The sequence below is a fragment of the Podarcis erhardii genome (genome assembly GCF_964252035.2).
Source record: "Podarcis erhardii genome assembly, chromosome: 5".
Classification (NCBI taxonomy): Eukaryota; Metazoa; Chordata; class Lepidosauria; order Squamata; family Lacertidae; genus Podarcis; species Podarcis erhardii.
In genome coordinates, this window is record NC_138509.1 from 101,198,359 (window position 1) to 101,217,197 (window position 18,839).

The following is an 18,839-nucleotide window of genomic DNA, read 5'->3' on the forward strand; positions in this document are numbered from 1 at the left end:
GTGGCGTTGGCATCACTGCTCAGAAATTTGTTCATTGACTAGATTAATTGAATCCATATCGTTACCAGGATAGACATGTGAAGGCCTGGGGGGGGGGGGACAGAAATATTGGATGAAAACCCAGAAAAAGTGGAAAGAGGAGGAAATTTTTTTCCTTTATTGTTGTTATTTCCTGGCCTTCACATTTCTACAGTGGTACCTCTAGTTTCAGACTTAATCCATTTTGGGGTGTCATTTGCACCCCAAAAAGTCCACAGCTAGAGCGCCTCTTCTGCCCATGTGCATGGCGCCATCAAGCACTTCTGCGTTCGTAAGCTGAAAGTCCGTAACGAGAGCGGAACGCAACACAAGGTATCACTGTATACTCAAAATGCTACAGTGATGCTCAGCCAAATGTTCGAATGTCTTTTGGGCGGTATTCAGTCTGACTAAGGCAACAAATGTGTAATGGGGGCTGGGGGCACGCAGGCCACCCCTCGACTCCTGATCTTCATGCAGAAGCTGTGAGTATAGAGGTGTTCTCCCTCTTACATGCGTTTTGCCCTTATGGGGTCAAATGAAACACCTGAAGAAGGCTGAATCCATTTCGCAGTCCGTCATAACTCCAAGCTTGTCCTTCCCAGAAAGAGAGGGATCTGAAATCAGATCACAGGCAGTCCCTTTTCCCTGCTCTGCTGCCACTTGCAGTGAGCTCTTTAGCTGGCCTGGAGCATGTCAGCTCTTCCAGCAGCTTTGCTTTGAGAATTCTTGAGGAACAAGCTTCTGAATTACCTGGCGCTTTTGCTGCGCATGTGGAAGCTGGGTTTCTTTAAGGGGGAGAAAAAGCAGAGCCCGTTTGGGAACCTAACGGCTGCCCTGTGCTTTGGCAGAGAGTGATCCAGCACAACGCCCTGGAGGACCGCTCCATCTCGGACAAGCAGCAGTGGGACGCAGCGATTCAGTTCATGGAAGAGACCCTGCACAGTCGCCTGAAAGACAGTGAGTGCCCCGCTCTCCTTGGCTGCCTTTCTCGGGAGCTGAGCTTTTGCCACCGGACGCTACCATTAAATCCTCCTGGTCGCCTCTTGGTCTGGTCGCTGTTGTCTCTTCCATCCTGACCTGTCCTCCTCCTCCTGCAGCTGCTCCTCCCTTTGCAGGCAGTCCAGAATGCTGCTTATTAAATCCGTGGTTGCTCACCATGAGAGGGAGGGAGAGAAAAGCACAGTGTGGTGTCGTGTACTCAGTGTTGTGCTCTTTGTGTTCTTGTCCAGCTGAATCAGTCATTGAAGACATGGTGGGCCCAGACTGGAAGAAAAGGTGGCTCTACTGGGTGGGGCGCACCAAAGAACAGGTAAAAAGCTGCGCAGGTGCTGCCCTGGGATTCTCTGGCTCAGCCCAGCTGCAAAATATATATCTCTATATATGCTGAAATGAAGAAGCCTGATCAAAACATGGGAGGAGAGAGCCCTTGCTCTGCAATTCCTGGGTCTGCAGAGGTATGCCCAGATCAAGGCGCTTTCCCGGAGAACCTGAGTGACCCCAAGGCCACACCTCTCCGGGGCAGCCTGCCTCCTTGTCTCTCGTTGCCGTTGCACAAGGGCAGCCCCCAAGATAGAAATACATATTCCCTGCATGTGGAGTCCTGGTGCCATTGAAGCATCATAGTAACCAAAATGGGGGAGGGTGTTTAGACAAAGAGACCCTGAGATCATACCCCCTCTTGATTATACAGTCTCAGCCTATTTAATTATTTTATTATTTACTTGCAGTATTTCTATACCCTCCCTAGGGAAGGGCTCCTGGTGGCAGCTCTGCTGTTGTGAAACGCCCCCACGTCCCCCGGAGACTGACTAAAGTTAAGGCTTCCATGTTTCCAGAAGCCTTTGGAGGCCCTCGTCTTGGACCAGCTTATTAGGTTGGGGGGGGTGAGTCAGGAGAGAAGCCGGAAACATTCTGTCCCTGCTTTTGTGCCTATAACTTTGCTCAGCTTTTGTGCCTTGGCTAGGTGTTATCTTTTGGGAGACTTAAACATGCAAGGTGTACCAGAATCTTGCTTTCATTTCCCCCCACTCCTCTTAGGGCAAGAGTGAGAGTTTAAAAATAAAATTTAAAAAGCAATGGCATTTATTTTGTTTTAAGACCATCCGCAATGAAACGAAAAACGAACTTGAGAAGATGATAAAATGCAACGAAGAGCATCCGGCTTACCTTGCAAATGACGAGGTCACAACTGTCCGGAAGAACCTGGAGGCCCGCGGGGTGGCCGTGGACCCCTGCCTGGTAAGAAGCTCTGCCAGCTCCTTTCAGTTCCAATAACAGGGAAAGGCTGGGCTCTGAATATGGAAACCATCGGCTGTGAACAGTCCCAGCAAGGCTCGTTGTGAATGTTTGCTGTTCTGCCAAAATGGCTGGTTGCTTTTCGGGAAGTTAAGCTGCCAGACATTCTTGGGGGGGGGTCAGAGTATGGGGGGGTGTTTGGTGGTCGTAATAAGGGGAAAGGCTTAGCAGAAGTGCCATGTCTTCCTTCCTTCCCTTTCCCCCTCCCTCCCTCTCTCTGAGTAAGACGTTGGCGTCAAAAGCTGGCTGTGTGTTTTCTTGGGCTACTCTTAGGGAGTGCAGTTCATAGCATGTTGGTTTTGGCCATGGGGGATTCAAATTCTCTACCCAAGATTTCCCACTTACTTCCACATTTCGGTACGTAGCTTGAGCAAGGAACAGAGAGGTCAGGCCAATTGGTCCACCCAGCTCGGTGTTGTCTGTGCTGACTGTCAGTGACCCTCCAGTATTTTGGACAGGCGTCTGTCCTAGCCCTGTCTGGAGAGGCTGCCAGGGACTGGACCTGAGTCCTTCTGCATGCCAAGCAACTGCTAGATCCCTGAGCTGTAACCCTTTCCTAAATTCCCAGACTTGTGGTGAGGATGCAATTAGCAGAAGACTGTGTTTGAGGGGGGGAAGCTGAATCCTGCTAGATCAGGGGATGGCAAGGTTTACCTCACCTGAGCCGGTTCACTCCTGCGGAGATCACTCTGTGGCCGGATGCGTCTGCGCAGATGTGATTTTCTGCATCTGTGTAGATGCGATTTCTGGCGCTGTGGAAGCGAGTCCCTGCTCCGCATTGTGCCAGTTTAGCGCAGCACGCAGGGACTCGCCGAGCGGGTGGCGCAGTTCGGGGGCTGCTTGTGGCCCATGGGCCACAGGTTGCTGACCCCTGTGCTAGATGCTGCTTCAGACGTGATTCAGGAGCGCACGTTTCTTCCGTGCTCTCCGTTTGCAGGAGCACTTTCCCCCCTAGGGAATAGTCAGCTGCTGGACAGGTTTCAGTAAAAACAACCACCCCAAAACAGACCCTGGTGCTTTTCCTCCTCCCCTTCTTGGGAGGTGGTGTCCATGTGAGCCAGCAGGGCCCCTTCTGCTGACAGCCCAGCCTCTCAGCTGCTTCCAAGGCTGAGCTTTCTTCTGAGCGCCGCGCAACATCTGCCTGCCGGCACGTGCTCCGGGGCCGTCCGGATTTGGGCCAATGATAACCAGATGTTCCTCTCTCCCTTTGGTCCCAGATTAAAGACACCTGGCACCAGGTTTACAGGCGGCATTTCTTGAAGAAGGCCCTGGGCCACTGCAACCTCTGCCGGAGAGGCTTTTATTACTACCAGAGGCATTTTGTGGACTCTGAGGTAAGTGGAAGAACTTGCGGGTTACGAGCACTTAGGGAACGGCAGCCGCCCTCCCCTGATGTCTGGCCAGGAAAGGCGGGGGTTCTCACTCAGCGCCCCCCCCCCGTCTTTCTCTCTCTGAATGATATTTTTGGGACACGCCACTAGGTGGTAGTCTTGGGATGAGCATCTGGTCCCTGCGCCTCTCGCTCTTCCGTGGGGCTGCCCCTCTTGAGTTCCTGGGACTCACAACAAAGAGGGCTGGCTCTCTAGCTGGGATGGAGGGCCCCCCTTGCCCCCCACATGTGTCCCGTGTGAGTCCTCTGCAGCAGTAGAAGGGCCGAGAAGCCCCCGAGGCCAAGCCTTGCTGTGTGGGCCACGCAGTTCTTCCAAGAAGAAGATGGAAGACTTCAAGGGTTGGACTCTAAAAGTGTTTTGCACGCCAGAGAAGAAGTGGCTTTTGTCAGGGCCGATGAACTGGAGTTCCTGCAGACACTGGGGATTTTCCTTTCTGCTGCTGCTTCCTTGCCCTTGCCCTTCTTCACGGCATCTCTGGTTCTGATTCAGTTTGTGCCCTCCCACAGTTTCCACAACTCCCTTGTGAACCTGTAGAGTTGGAAGGTGCCCCCAAAGGTCGTCTCGTCCGACCCCCAACCCCCTGCAATGCAGGAATCGCAGGGAAAGGATCCCTGACAGATGGCCGCCCTTGATGGTCTAGCAGGGTGATGCTTCACAGCCTTAGTTTCCCCCTCAGTCATATGGACATAGAAAACGCTGCGCCACCAGCCGACTGATGCAGGACATTTTGCGTTTGACGCCAGTTTGTGGTGTTAGATAGGATCCTGCATTCCGCTGGCTGTGAGCAAGGCACTCGCTGAGGCTGCTTACAGACACCACAGCTCTTTCCTCTTTTCCTACTGAAAATCAGAGGGGCCTTGCTAAATGTTACCAGGCTTGAGGTCTCCACCAGCAGAAGCTTAGCTGCTTGGGTAGGTGAGGAGCCCCTTTGCAGGGCAGCCCCCAGGCCATGAGACACCCTCTGCCCAGGGAGATGCAGGGAGATGATGCCCCTCTGTGCCTTTTGGGTGCCCCTTTTAATGCTTCAAGGGATGCGGGTGGCGCTGTGGTTTAAACCACTGAGCCTCTTGGGCTTGCCAATCGGAAGGTCGGCGGTTCGAATCCCCACGGGGTGAGCTCCCATTGCTCAGTCCCTGCTCCTGCCAACCTAGCAGTTCAAAAGCATGCCAAAAAAAGTGCAAGTAGATAAATAGGTACCACTCCGGCGGGAAGGTAAATGGAGTTTCCGGGCGCTGCTCTAATTTGCCAGGAGCGGCTTAGTCATGCTGGCCACATGACCCAGAAAAACTGTCTGCGGACAAATGCCAGCTCCCTCGGCCTGTAAAGCGAGATGAGCGCTGCAACCCCAGAGTCGTCTGCGACTGGACTTAACTGTCAGGGGTCCTTGACCTTTTTTAAATGCTTCACAGCTAAGCTGCTCTTCCTTGAATAACCAGTGCTTGTTTCCCTGTTACCAAGCTTTCAGTGTCCTTTATCTTCTATTGGATTTGCTTGTTCATATTTTATTTTAAAAAGCATTTATATGCCACTTTTCTTCTTAAAAAACTGTCTATACAGTTTCAAATTCTGAAAATGCATTTGAAAAGCCATTCCAGTGTAGCACCGTAAAAGAGTGAGATGTCTTACATTGACATCATCACTGATCAGTTGCTGTGTTTTGTTTCCGGGATGACTGCCTAAGAATTGTTTTCGGATGCTTTAGGTGGTCTTGCAATAAGCACGGAAAGGTTTGAGCATGTAATAAGCACAGAAAGGTACCCAGCCAGGTACCCTGGCTGCTTCTGGGCCAAATTGCAGGTGCTGGTTTTTGCCTATCAAACCATTTTTTGGCTTGGATTGAGAAGAAACGATGAATGAAGCCACAGAAGACGCCATGTGGCCTAGTGGGTGCTTTGCTGCTTCCCTGATGCTCCCTTGTTCCTCACTGTGTGGTTCCAGCTCGAGTGCAACGATGTGGTCCTGTTCTGGCGGATTCAGCGGATGCTGGGCATCACGGCCAACACCTTGAGGCAGCAGCTGACCAACACGGAAGGTGAGAGGCCTGCGGAGGCTGCCCTGCTGGGCCACTCACCCCAGCCTGCTTGGGCCAGCCACATGCTGCAAGCTTTTCCTTCGTTTGGTGGAAGCCTGGCTGGATGCTGGCGGTGCCGCTGGCCTCCGGGACCCCGGCTGGGCAGGCAGTTTTGGCCCTCTCCAAAGCCTCCTTTTCCTCCCCATCAAAGTTTCTTGTTTTGGGAAGTTTTTAAAGTTTGATGGTGTAGTTGTTGTTGTTCTTTTCCTGTGCCTTTTTGTTGGAAGCCGCCCAGAGTGGCTGGTGCAACCTAGTCAGATGGGTGGGATTTAAGAAATGTCATTATTATTACTATTATCATCATCATCATCATCATAATTAAAAACAATACCAAGCATAAGGTTTGTCAATACGGCCAAACTGGATGGGATCACGATGGAGACGGAAAGTAAGCAGTGGGGGAAATTATATCAGGTCCACCATACAGTGGAACCTTGGTTTACGAACTTAATCTGTTCCGGAAGTCCATTCTTAAACCAAGGCGTTCTTAAACCAAAGCGTTCTTAAACCAAAGCGTGCTTTCCCATAGCAGCGGGGGACTCAATTTACAAATGGAACACACTCAACAGAAAGCAGAACATGTTCTGCTTCCAAGGCAAAGTTCAAAACTGGAAAACCTACTTCCGGGTTTGCAGCGTTCTTAATCCAAGTTGTTCCTAAACTAAGCTGTTCTTAAACCAAGGTACCAGTGTATATTACTTAAATGAATCACAATTTTTTGGAAGTTGTATTGAAAAACAAAAGCATAGTCAGTAAGGAGCTGACAAGGCATGTGACTCAAAAACTATATTTTTCCTAAATTCATTGGAAGAGATTGTTTCAGTTGTTCATTACTGACGTGTAAAATGAAGTCTCCAGTGCTCCTTTTTGAGTATCCACTGTCTGTGGCTCAGCTGGTTTGGTCGAGATCAAATCCAGGAAGATAGTAGGGATGGCCCATGGCAAGCCTTGAGGGAGCCGGGAGATCCTTAACCCTCGATCTCTCGGATTACTCCTGGACTCAATAGCGTGGGTATCCTTCTGGAGAGATTGGCACTGGGATGGGGGGGGGTGATGCTGTTTTTGCATTGTTCAGGCATGGCCTGTCCCTTCCAGCAGGTATTTCACGTGAATGTAAGATTTGTACAAGCACTCCCTCTACAATTATCCTCACCCCAACCCCAGATGTAGAAATAGAAATGAATATATTTAAAATTCCCGTTTCCCCCCTGACAGTGAGGCGCCTGGAGAAGAACGTGAAAGAGGTGCTGGAGGATTTTGCTGAGGACTGCGAGAAGAAGATGAAGCTGCTCACGGGGAAGAGAGTCCAGCTGGCCGAGGACCTCAGTGAGTGTCTCTCTGGCTCAGGAGCTGCAGTGGCTGCAGCAGCGCGTGGAAAAGGCCCTCTCCTGCTGCAGAAGCTGGGTCCTTTGTTTTGGAAATTCTGCTTAGGGTTAGAGATTTGGTTGGTTCTTATTAGGTGCATGCTTAAAAATCCAGAAAGTGATTGGCTGTAATTTAAAGCCAGAACCATCACCCCCTGCTAGCTTCCTGGCCCATAACACCTCTGATCGGCCCCAACGGCTGTGGCAGTTTCGGCTAGCAAGCTTTAGAGTTGGTTGCCCAGCCAGGAAAAAAAAACACGTAAAGGCATTTTGTGCAAAGAAAAGATGCCCTCTGGATCGGTCAGGGTTTCGCCTCCCTGGTTCTAGGAGCAAGCGCTGTGCCTCTTTCCATGACGGCAGGAGCAGATCACATCTGGAAGGCATTTTTTGACGTTTCCTTAGTAGCGAGGGGGTGGAGGTGGGAGGCCGTAATACTTTTCCGCCCACCACGGCACCTCTGGCGGTAAAGGCCCAGGTGATAACGTTGCCTGTGTGACACGCGGCAGCAATTGGGGAGGTTCTCCCTCACCTGCCTCCTCCAGCGCTTGGGTTTTAATCTCTGGTTGGAAGTAATTGGAAACATTTGCCGGCCAGCAAGCGCCTCTCTTGTTTGGGCTTGCCACCAGATGATGATTGACTGACTGACTGATTGATTGATTGATTGATACCCCGCCCATCTGAGTGGGTTTCCCCAGCCGCTCTGGGTGGCTCCCAACAGAATATTATTATTAATAATAATAAAGTGATAAAACATCAGACATTAAAAACTTCCCTAAACAGGGCTGCCTTCAGATATCTTGTAAATGTCAGATAGTTGTTTATTTCTTTGACATCTGGTGGGAGGGCGTTCCATAGGGTAGGTGCCACCACCGAGAAGGACCTCTGCCTTCGCTTCTCGTAATGAGGGAACTGCCAGAAGGCCCTCAGAGCTGTACCTCAGTGTCCGGGCTGAACAATGGGGGTGGAGACTCTTCTTCAGGTCTACTGGGCTGAGGCTGTTTAGGGCTTTCCAGGTCAGCACCAACACTTTGAATTGTGCTCGGAAGCGTACTGGGAGCCAATGTAGGCCTTTCAGAACCGGTGTTATGTGGTCTCGGGAGCCACTCCCAGTCACCAGTCTGGCTGCCGCATTCTGGATTAGTTGTAGTTTCCGGGTCACATTCAAAGGTAGCCCCACATAGAGCACATGGCAGTAGTCAAAGCAGGAGCATGCACCACTCTGGCCAGACAGCCCGCAGGCAGGAAGGGTCTCATCCTGCGTACCAGATGGAGCTGGTAAACAGCTGCCCTGGATACAGATTTGACCTGTGCCTCCATGGACAGCTGTGAGTCCCAGTCACCAGTCTAGCTGCTGCATTCTGGATTAGTTGTAGTTTCCGGGTCACCTTCAAAGGTAGCCCCACGTAGAGCGCATTGCAGTAGTCCAAGCGGGAGATAACCAGAGCATGTACCACTCTGGCGAGACAGACCGCAGGCAGATAGGGTCTCAGCCTACGTACCAGATGGAGCTGGTAAACAGCTGCCCTGGATACAGATTTGACCTGTGCCTCCATGGACAGCTGTGAGTCCAAAATGACTCCCAGGCTGCGCACCTGGTCCTTTCGGGGCACAGTTACCCCATTCAGGACCAGGGAGTCCTCCACACCAGCCCGCCCCCTGTCCCCCCAAAACTGTACTTCTGTCTTGTCAGGATTCAACCTCAACCCATTAGTCGCCATCCATCCTTCAACTGCCTCCAGGCACTCACACAGAAGTCTTGCTCTGTTGTGGGGAGACGTCAGCACTGAATGGCACTGTGTTGTCCGAGGGGCTTTGCCATTGTTTGCATGGGGCTGAGATGCTGTTGGACAGCATCTTCTGCTGTCGAGAGGCTGCCATGAGGCAGACAGGTACTCAGTGCCCAGTTTCATGTGAGCCTTTTGTTCTGCTCTTTTCTTCGGCCTGTGGAGCCTTCCGTGTTGAGCCCCCTCTTCTTAGGGCGCTAATTCCCTCCCCCCTTACGAGCCCCCTCTTCTTAGGGTGCTAATCCCCCCCCCTTACGATTATGGCTGTTAAATCCTTGCTAGTGAAGAAATTCCTCAGAAAAGCAAAGGAGCGCAGACTATTAAAAATAATTTCCATACCACAGAGCTAATCCAGGTGTTTTATGGGAGGATGAAAACTTCAAATATGATTTTTAGTAACTTAATAAATATACCGTGGCCTTCTGGAATGTCAGTAGTTTCTGTGCTAATATTGTTGGGTCAGGATCAAGTACGAAGTTTTATGGCCACAGAACATCTGGGAAAGGTGGGGGCAAAGACGCTTGCATGCCATAATATTCCCCCAAACATCCTGGCTTGTCTGTACTCCTTACAGCCAATGAGTTACATAAACATCTGTCCAGGAATTCGCTTTTAATGGGTTGGGTCCTGCTCCGCGCTCCTCTAGCCATGCCTTTGTCCCGCATATTTGCAGGATGGAGACAGGGGCTGGCTGTCTCCGAGAGAAATTGGTTCCCTAGGACCAAACTAACCATGTGCTAAACACCTGGCGGCATTTGATTTTTAAAGAGTTAAGCCTCGCCCCCTACTCCATAGTGCTGGCTAAATTTGCCCTCCAAAGCTGCCGTTTGCCCTGGGAGGCTGAAGGAAGCATCCCTCCAGAGCCAGGCCAGGTGGGAATTTATTTCTTCCCTGTGTGTCTGTGGTGCCACATAAGTAAGATTTCCTGAAGAGGGTTAACCTGCCTGTTGCAGTCCCAGTCTTGATATTTCTGTCTGTCTGCTCACCCTCCAGAATTAGTTGCCTCTTGGAAATTATTCTGGGAAAGGATCAGATTTCCCAAGGCCCGGAAGTAGTGAGGCTGTTCTCTGGGGTTTCTAAGCCACTCTCATATTTCTCTCCCAGTGGCAGTGGGGAGGGAAGCAGCCTAATTTCTCCAAGGCCTTCCCGAGAGATGAGTCCGAGAGCCTGTTCACTCAGGACTTGAGCAGGATGTGGCTCAGAGCCCTGGTGGCAACCGGTTGAAAAGCCTCAATGTGCAGAATCTTGCGCAGCTTCAGTGGGGATTTCGCGATGCCAGGCAAACGTTTCAGCTCCTTTTTGTGTTTGCTTGAGCCCAGAACGTTGGGTCAGGTGCGACTCTGCAGTCAACTGGAGGCATTTTCACTCTTGTCGTCATTCCTGCTCCTGGAGAGGCAGAGACCCTTCGTGAAATGCCTCAGAAGGAGCAGTGCCTTTTCCCCGCTTCAGGGGGCAGCAGGTGGCTGCCTTTCGGAGGATCCCCATGAAAGAGGGAGGCGTGTTTGCTGGCATGCTGACCTCCTGCCTCTGTTTACCCTCCTTTGTCACTTGCCTCCCAGGCAGCCGCAGCCCCCAGAGACAGCTTGAGCATTTCCAAGTTCCTTTCTCTGGGGCCTGCCTGGGCTTGCCACCGCTGTCTCTGGAGGAAGCCCTTCCTCGCAGCTGCATCGCATGCCCAGGCTTTCCTCCCGGAGGGGGAGGACACAGCAAGCGCCTTGCCTTCACAGCCCTTGCCAAGCTGCCAAATCTTCTGGCCTTTGGGGGAGACTATTGAGAAAGTTTGGGCTGCTTTCCCTTGGACCAGTTTTTTCCTCAGTCCTTTCAAATGGTTGAGGTGTGCTTCCCCCCCCCCCCCCATTTTTTAGCTGTTGTAATTTGAGCAGCAGTTTTAAGCTTAAACAGTATTTCTTGATCATTTTCTGGAATAACATCTTTCAGATAATCAAGTGGGAATATTTTAGGTTCGAAGCACATAGGATATCCGAACACAGTGTTGCCAAATTAGCTAAGTACTGCAGAACGCCTCTTTTTCAGAAGCCAAGCCCATGGCCCCCTACTTCTAAAGAAAATTGTGTCTCTGTGTTAGTTTTTGTTATGTGAAGGATGCCGCAGACCCCGGGGGGGGGGCGGGACACAGACCACCAATTGGGAACCTTTATCCTAAAGGTATCAGAGCTATTGGCCTCTCGCTGAGCTATTTCAAGAGGGCATTGATAGCAGAGTCTCTCATTAGTCTAGCTCCTTTGGTTTCCTCTCATTCTGCTCTACTTTGCTTTCTCCCAATAGCCACAAATTTTGTATTGATTCTGATAATAGTTTGGAAGTGGTGATGGTTTAGGAGAGTGTTTATCTGTGAAGAGGAAGTGGTATTCCTAAATATGCAAGATCTGTTTTTGGTCAAGGGACTGTTCTAGCTTCAGATTTTCTGAATCCTGGCTACGTAGAACGGCCTGTGCTTGATGGGAAGGGAGGGCAGGAGAGGGAAATCTTGTCAGGAAAGCTGAGACATGCCGGCGAGAGGGTGTCCAGCCCCCCCCCCCCCGCATTGTCAGTCCATGAAATGCTGGCACCTGGTCAGGTGTTGCAGGCGAGTTGAGACTTTGTTCTGCACAAAGGCCGCTTCCCACAGAGAGAGGCCTGGCCACACACAGGCAGGCAGGCAGGCGGGGGCTGCTAGCAGGAGCTCTTCCCTTGTGCTCGGACTCAGCCCTTGAGATGGTTCTGGGAGGCTGCTCTTAGCTGGCCACTCAGGAAGCCTCCTGCCATGCAGACATCACCCCAGAGGAAGCTGCCTCATACTGACTCAGACTCAGAATGATAATAATAATTTATTATTATTATTTATACCTCACCCATCTGGCTGGGTTTTCCCAGCCACTCTGGGCAGCTCCCAACACAATAAAACATCAAACATTAAAAACTTACCTAAACAGGGCTGCCTTCAGATGTCTTCTAAAAGTCAGATAGTTGCTTATTTCCTTGACATCTGCTGGGAGGGCATTCCACAGGGCGGGCGCCACCACCGAGAAGGTTCTCTGCCTGGTTCCCTGTAACCTCACTTCTCACAGGGAGGGAACCGCCAGAAGGCCCTCGGAGCTGGACCTCAGTTTCTGGGCAGAATGATGGGGGTAGAGATTCTCCTTCAGGTATACTGGGCCTTTGAGGCCGTTTAGGGCTTTAAAGGTCAGCACCAACACTTTGAATTGTGCTCAGAAACGTACTGGGAGCCAACGTAGGTCTTTCAGAACCGGTGTTATATGGCCTCGGTGGCCGCTCCCAATCACCAGTCTAGCTGCCGCATTCTGGATTAGTTGTGTTTTCTGGGTCACCTTCAAAGGTAGCCCCACGTAGAGCCCATGGCAGTAGTCCAAGCGGGAGATAACCAGAGCACGCACCACTCTGGCGAGACAGTCTGTGGGCAGGGAGGGTCTCATCCTGCGTACCAGATGGAGCTGGTAGACAGCTGCCCTGGACACAGAATTGACCTGCGCCTCCATGGACAGCTGAGTTCAAAATGACTCCCAGGGTGCGCACCTGGTCCTTTCGGGGCACAGTTACAGTACTGGGAGCCAATGAAGGTCTTTCAGGACTGGTGTTATGTGGTCTCAGCGGCCGCTCTCAGTTCCCAGCCACATTCTAACAGTATGACTAGCTCAGGATGGCAGCAGTGGCTCCCGAAGGTTTCAAGAAGGGGTCTCTCCTAGGAAACCAGCGGGGGCGGGGGCTGGCTGCTTTGGTGTATTGAGTGGCAGAGAGCCATCTCACTGATGAAGCTGACCCCCCCCCTTCACAGGATTATTGGGAAGAGAGGGGCCGGAAGGGAATCCCAGGTGCTCTGGACTGTCTTGGGAGTCCTGCCTTTGTTCCTGCCCTGAAAGGTGGCGGCAGCAAAGAGAGGTTCAGAGGTGCAGGTGTTTCTAAGGTTCCTTTCCCAACCTGCCAATTTATTTATGGTACAAAGTAGAGTTCCTTTTGCGCTTCCTTCATTGCAGGGGCTTGGCACAGCCCTTGGGCTCCCTCCCAACTGCAATTCTGTGATTCTCCTTTGTGACTCCCTTGCTTCCGTCTTTCCTCAAGGTCCCTAGGGAGGCTTCCAGGATGCCAAGGGGATATTGGGGGGTGGTGTTGACATAAGTGCACGCAGGTTCCTAGGTTAAATCAGCCTTCTTCCACTGGGTGCTCTCCGAATTGCACCAGCCTGCGCAACTTTGGGATGGGAGTTGTAGTCTGAAGCACCCAGCTGGCGCCAAGTGGGGGAAGAGAGAGCTGCATTGAAACCGTGAGTGGGGGCTGATTTTTCAGCTGCAGGTTTGGAGAGCCCACCTGGGCCCGCCCTTGTGCTGCCTTGGCTGGTGGCTGCCTTGCTCTGTTCCCTGCTTCTGCAATTCAGGGGTTCCCAGGAAGGCAGCAACTGTCCTCCTTGCACGCTGCTGACAATGCGCCCTTTGAGCGTGCTCCTCGCCAGCCGCGCACGCTTCCTCGGACTTCCCTCGCCTCTCCTGCGAGCTTTCCCTTTTAATCCTGCGCAACAGCCTCCGCTGATGCCATGATTCATGGGGCGACTCTCCCTGAACTGCTATAAATCCTGCTCCAGCGCCTTCCGCTCGGCAGCCCTTTGTCTGGCGCTTTCGTGGCGCTAATGAGCTAATTGTTTAACAATCTCCCGGGATTCATTTGCCTGCCTCTGCCTCTTTGGGAAGCCGGGGCTGCCGGGGACCTTTTGACAAGCCAATCTTTCTCCCCGCTTGACAGCGGGGCGAGGGGAACAGCGCTGGCCTTTGTAGGCGGGCGAAGAAAGGAGGCCCTTTCCATCCGCCGGCCGTGCTGCTTCCGTCTTGACCCCCTTTCTCTGCGGGGAACACAAATGCGGCAGACAAGCGGAACCTCCCCTGTGTTTTCTTGACCCGCTGGCTGTCCATTCACTTCCCATCTGGTTTTGCAGCCTTAAAGAAACAGAGGGGGGGGGCTCTTATTATAAATCTGTCTCCGCAAGTGATCGATGGAGATCTGTCTCTTTAAGGGCAGCCTGGGTGGCTTTCTCTTTAAAGTTCTGCTTTTTCCTGCCGGTTGCGCGGTATGTGAGCAAGAGGAAACTGGTTCAGAAATGTGAGGCATTAATGTAAAGTGGTTTTTGAAAAAAGGAAGGGGGTGGGAAATGAAGTGGGGCACGACCCGAGCTCAGATCACCCGGTTCAGGCAGCCTTCAGTCTCTCTGTGCGGCTGCACAAAGGCATGCGAGAACTGTTCTGGGCGCCTCACCCCGAAAGGGATATTGTAGGGTTGGAAAGGTGCGGAAAAGGGCAACCGAAAGGATCCAGGGTGTGGAGAGACTCTCTTGCAAAGAAAGGTTGCAGCATTTGGGACTTTTCAGTTGAGAGAAAGACAGGTAGGAGGTGACATGATGGAAGTTTGCAAATTTGCACATGGCATAGAGAAAGTGAAGAGAGAAGTATTTTCCTCACACTAGAACTTGTGCACCTGTAACTAAGCTGTCAGACGGCAGTGGTGGTTGCTCGTGAGTAATCAGTCGGGACTCAGACCCTCCTTTTACAGGTTTTATTTTGGTGCAAAACTATTTACAATACAGAGCCACAAGTTCATGTCTGCCTCAGTCGCTAGCAGAATCCGGGAGTGGTCGTTTCTGGGACCTCCCCCAACATAAGAGCTTAGTCACCCACCCACCCTGCCTTTTCCTTCCTTCTTTGTGTTTTACACCTCTGCGCAGGGTGGGTGACGGAAGGGGCATGCTTCCCTCCTGGCCTGACCAGGAGCGGTGCTGAGGCTCCCAGCAGCATCCTCTGGTCCTTTCCCCTCTTTCCCACTGGAAGTGGGCTTTTCCCACCACAGGAAGAGGAACTGCTTCGCAAGACTTTCAGAGGTTCCCTGTAACCCAGCTGCCCCTCTGCTTCCCTACCCTGTTCCGATGGCAGTCCCCTGACGTAAGCTGAACATTGAAAGATTCCAGACGGATAAGGGCAGTCCTCCTTCACTCAACGCAGAGTTAAACTACGGAACTCCCTCCCGCAGGTGTTTGTGGGATGGCGTTTGTGGATGATGTCATGATCTTTGGCTAGTTCAGTGAAGTTTATGATGATGGTGATCTGCCCAGATGGCTTTCAAATTCGTGGAGGAGGAGAGGGCTATTGATGGCTCCTCGCCAGGATGGCTCTGCCTCCACGGTCAGAGGGAGCAATGCTTCTGAGTGCCAGTTTCTGGAATCCACAGCAGGGGAAATCCGCTCTTGGCCATGAATCTTGCTTGCTGGGCACCTGGTTGGCCAATATGAGAACAGGATGCTGGGCTTGGGGTCCCCCTTTGGCCTCATCCTGCAGCCTCTTTGTATGATACGTTCTTGCGTGATGCCATCCTGGATGGCACTGTCCGCCAGCCCTCTGCTCAGTCCCTTGCCCACTTCCCCAGCTGGGGGGATCTGAAACAGGCAAAGCAAAGGGCAGCACTGCAGAAGTTGGGGGTTGAAGTGGCTCTATGAACGGGTGGTGCTGGGAGGTGGGTTTTTCTTTATTTTTTCAGCCCTCGCTCTATCCTGTTCCATCCTATGCCCACAGTTACCGGCAAGCCTTGCCGTCCCCCTCCCTCCCCACTCTGTTTTCTGTGTTCACGGTGTGTATTCAGATCGTAATTACAGATCAATTAGTCTGTTTTTGAGCCCCTTTGGAGCCGGTATCAGAGGATTAATGCAAAGAAAATGAGAGGGGCTGTGGGTGTCGTTTCATGTGCAGATAAAGAGCCCCGCAAGGATGAATGGCTCTCTTGAGGCCTCTGAATAGAGGATTTCTTCATTCTGTGTCAGCCGGGGGTTTATGGGAGATTGGGAGAGGGGATTATGGGAATATTCATGACCCAGATCAGGGACCCCGGGATGAATTGGTGGAGGGAAACGGCTCATCTTTTGAGCAAACACGAAGTAAATGGGGAGGAGAATGGCCATTCACTGGGGCCTGCGTCATTGTTGCAAAGCTGCAGGCGGGGTGGCCGGGGGGGGGCGCTGTTTAACAGGTGTCACGAGAACCAGGCTCTCCGTATCTCTCGCTCTGTGCCGAAAGCTCTCAAAGGGGACGTTGTTTGTGCAGGAGCCATCGGAGCAACTTTGGGGCACAGAGGTCAGGAGGAAGCAAGGCAGCGAGAGGGTGCTGAGCCCTGAGAGTTCGGGGAGGAAACAGGAGAAGGTTTGGGGTGGGAAAGTTCATGGAATCTGTAGAGTTGGAAGGGACCCCCAGGGTCATCCAGCCCAGCCCCTGCAGTTGAAGCCCCAGGTTCAGGTGGTCCTCCTCTCTGGAGCTGCAGAAACCAAACTTGCTTCACTACATGGAAGGACTCGAACCCGTGGCTTCAAGTTGCAAGAAAGGAGATTGTGCCTAGCACCAGAACTTTCTGGCAATCAGAGCTCTTCAGCAGAGGAATGGTCTCCCTCTGGAGGTAGAATCATAGAATAGAACCATAGAGTTGGAAGAGACCACAAGGGCCATCGAGTCCAACCCCCTGCCAAGCAGGAAACACCATCAGAGCACTCCTGACATATGGTTGTCAAGCCTCTGCTTAAAGACCTCCGAAGAAGGAGACTCCACCACACTCCTTGGCAGCAAATTCCACTGTCGGAACAGCCCTTACTGTCAGGAAGTTCTTCCTAATGTTTAGGTGGAATCTTCTTTCTTGTGGTTTGGAACCATTGCTCCGTGTCCGCTTCTCTGGAGCAGCAGAAATCAACCTTTCTCCCATCCTTTTATATATTTGAATATGGCTATCATATCACCCCTTAAACTCCTCTTCTCCAGGCTAAACATGCCCAGCTCCCTTAGCCGTTCTTCATAAGGCATCGTTTCCAGGCCTTTGACCATTTTGATTGCCCTCCTCTGGACACGTTCCAGTTTGTCAGTGTCCTTCTTGAACTGTGGTGCCCAGAACTGGACACAGTACTCCAGGTGAGGTCTGACCAGAGCAGAATACAGTGGCACTATTACTTCCCTTGATCTAGATGCAATACTCCTATTGATGCAGCCCAGAATTGCATTGGCTTTTTTAGCTGCCGCGTCACACTGTTGGCTCATGTCAAGTTTGTGGTCAACCAAGACTCCTAGATCCTTTTCACATGTACTGCTCTCAAGCCAGGTGTCACCCATCTTGTATTTTGGCTCTCCTTCCTTGGAGGTTTTCAAGCAGAGGTTGGGTGGCCATCTGTCAGGGATGCTCAAGCCGAGATTCCTGCCTTGCAGGGGGTTGAGCTAGATGAACCTTCCGAGTCCCTTCCAGCTCTACAGTTCTGTGGCTCTGTGATCTTCCATGAGACAGCTGTTCAGCAACAGAGGACGGCATAATGTTCTAGAAAGTAGGCAAAGCCTCAAAGGGAGAAGATTTTCTGGAGACCAGGTGGCAAACTGGACTCCGCGGTTGCAGGACGCCAGCCAGGAACATCCTCTAGAGTCTGCTCTGTCTTCTTTCTGCCTTCTGGGCCTCATTTTCACTTTTGCCCCATAAAGTGGCCACACAGACCTCTGAAAGAGTGAGCTCTTCTCTTCCCCGGACCCTCCATGCACCACACTCCCATGAAGAGGGCTGCTCTCTCACCTGCCACGTAACTCTGGGACGGCTTTTCTTTTCTGGAGACACCCCCAAGTCCAAGCCGGTGGTGCAGGCTGGGCACCCGGGGGCTGGTCTGCTTGGGCAGAGATTGGGCTGCCCTTTTGCCCCTTCTGCCCTTCCTCAAGCTTTGGGCAGCTCCTTGCTTTGAGTTTTCTGCCTCTTCAGCCTGGGCCAGTGGCAGGAAGGGTGTTTTCGGGTCAGCTTTGCCACCAATTGCGCCTGTTGCTGACAGGTAAATAGATAAACCTATAGACAGATAAGTGGCTATAGCTGCAGCTCCTGCAACTGCTGGGCAGACTGCCAGATAAACTCTGACCTTTTAAAGAATGAAATGGTTGGGGGTGGGTGAGCGAAAGAGGCCAAAGTCTGGATTACAACTTTTGCAAAAGCATCTTTAAATTCAGGGCACTTCTCTTGGCCTGTCTTGCTTTGTTTTGGTTTGGCTAGTTTGAACACTGCCCCCTCTTTTGAAAGGCTGGACCTCTGAATTGTGATTTTTATTTTGTCTTCTGGAATATTTTATGAGCTGGCCAGGGGGTAACTTTCTAAATGCTATTTAATCCTGCTTTGCTGAAGCAGAGTGAGCTGTGTGAGATCTAGGAAGCAGCCTTATTTGGAGGAGACACACTGTGGCCTCCTAAACCAGCCCCTGAAATGAACAAACCATTCAGAAGCTTCTGCAGTTTTTCAGTCTTTTACATTTATATGTCCCTACACCCTGTCCTCTGAAGAGCTCGTGGTAATGTAAGTGGCTGCACTCAGAGCTTTCACAACTTCTAAACCTGAAATTATTTCTCGGCAAAAACACAGGCCATCTTTTAATTTTTAGGAAGTTTTGCCAAGGCTGGCCATCCAGTTAATTCTGAGGCACACCTTTATACTAGATTAGTCTACAACAAAAGGTGGAAATTTAGTTAATGCAGTTTAACTGTGACATGTGACATGTTAATACAGTGTGTATCTGAAGAAGTGTGCATGCACATGAAAGCTCATACCAAGAACTGACTTAGTTGGTCTTTAAGTCAGTTGGTCTTTAAGTCAGTTGCTACTGGAAGGAATTTGTTTTGTTATGTTAATACAGTATTATTAATACAGCAATGCAGGCCTTAGTCTGAGTGCTGGCACCCTCTCCGCTTCGGAGGAGGCTCCCGGCTGCGGACGAGGCAGGTCTTGTTGAGGCCCCCGAGGCACCTGTGAGGCACCTGTGGGGCAGGGAAGGGATGGGGGCCCAGCCCGGCAGCCTTCCTCTGGGAGGCCAGGCCTGTTTCCACTTGGCAGATGAGGCATCTGTGCCTGGAGACATCCGTCCTGACAG

At 51.6% G+C, this 18,839-nt stretch overlaps 1 protein-coding gene across 5 annotated transcripts in view; it reads left to right on the forward strand.

Moving 5' to 3' along the window:
• OPA1 (OPA1 mitochondrial dynamin like GTPase) overlaps positions 1-18,839 on the forward strand; it is a 58,303-nt gene that overhangs the window by 37,792 nt on the left and 1,672 nt on the right. For all 5 annotated transcript variants that reach the window (XM_081862207.1, XM_081862206.1, XM_081862209.1 and 2 more), the window contains 6 exons: positions 870-978; positions 1,251-1,330; positions 2,119-2,259; positions 3,534-3,650; positions 5,646-5,739; positions 6,994-7,104. In XM_081862207.1, coding sequence (XP_081718333.1) covers positions 870-978; positions 1,251-1,330; positions 2,119-2,259; positions 3,534-3,650; positions 5,646-5,739; positions 6,994-7,104 — 652 coding nt within the window. The remainder of the gene's footprint in view (positions 1-869; positions 979-1,250; positions 1,331-2,118; positions 2,260-3,533; positions 3,651-5,645; positions 5,740-6,993; positions 7,105-18,839) is intronic.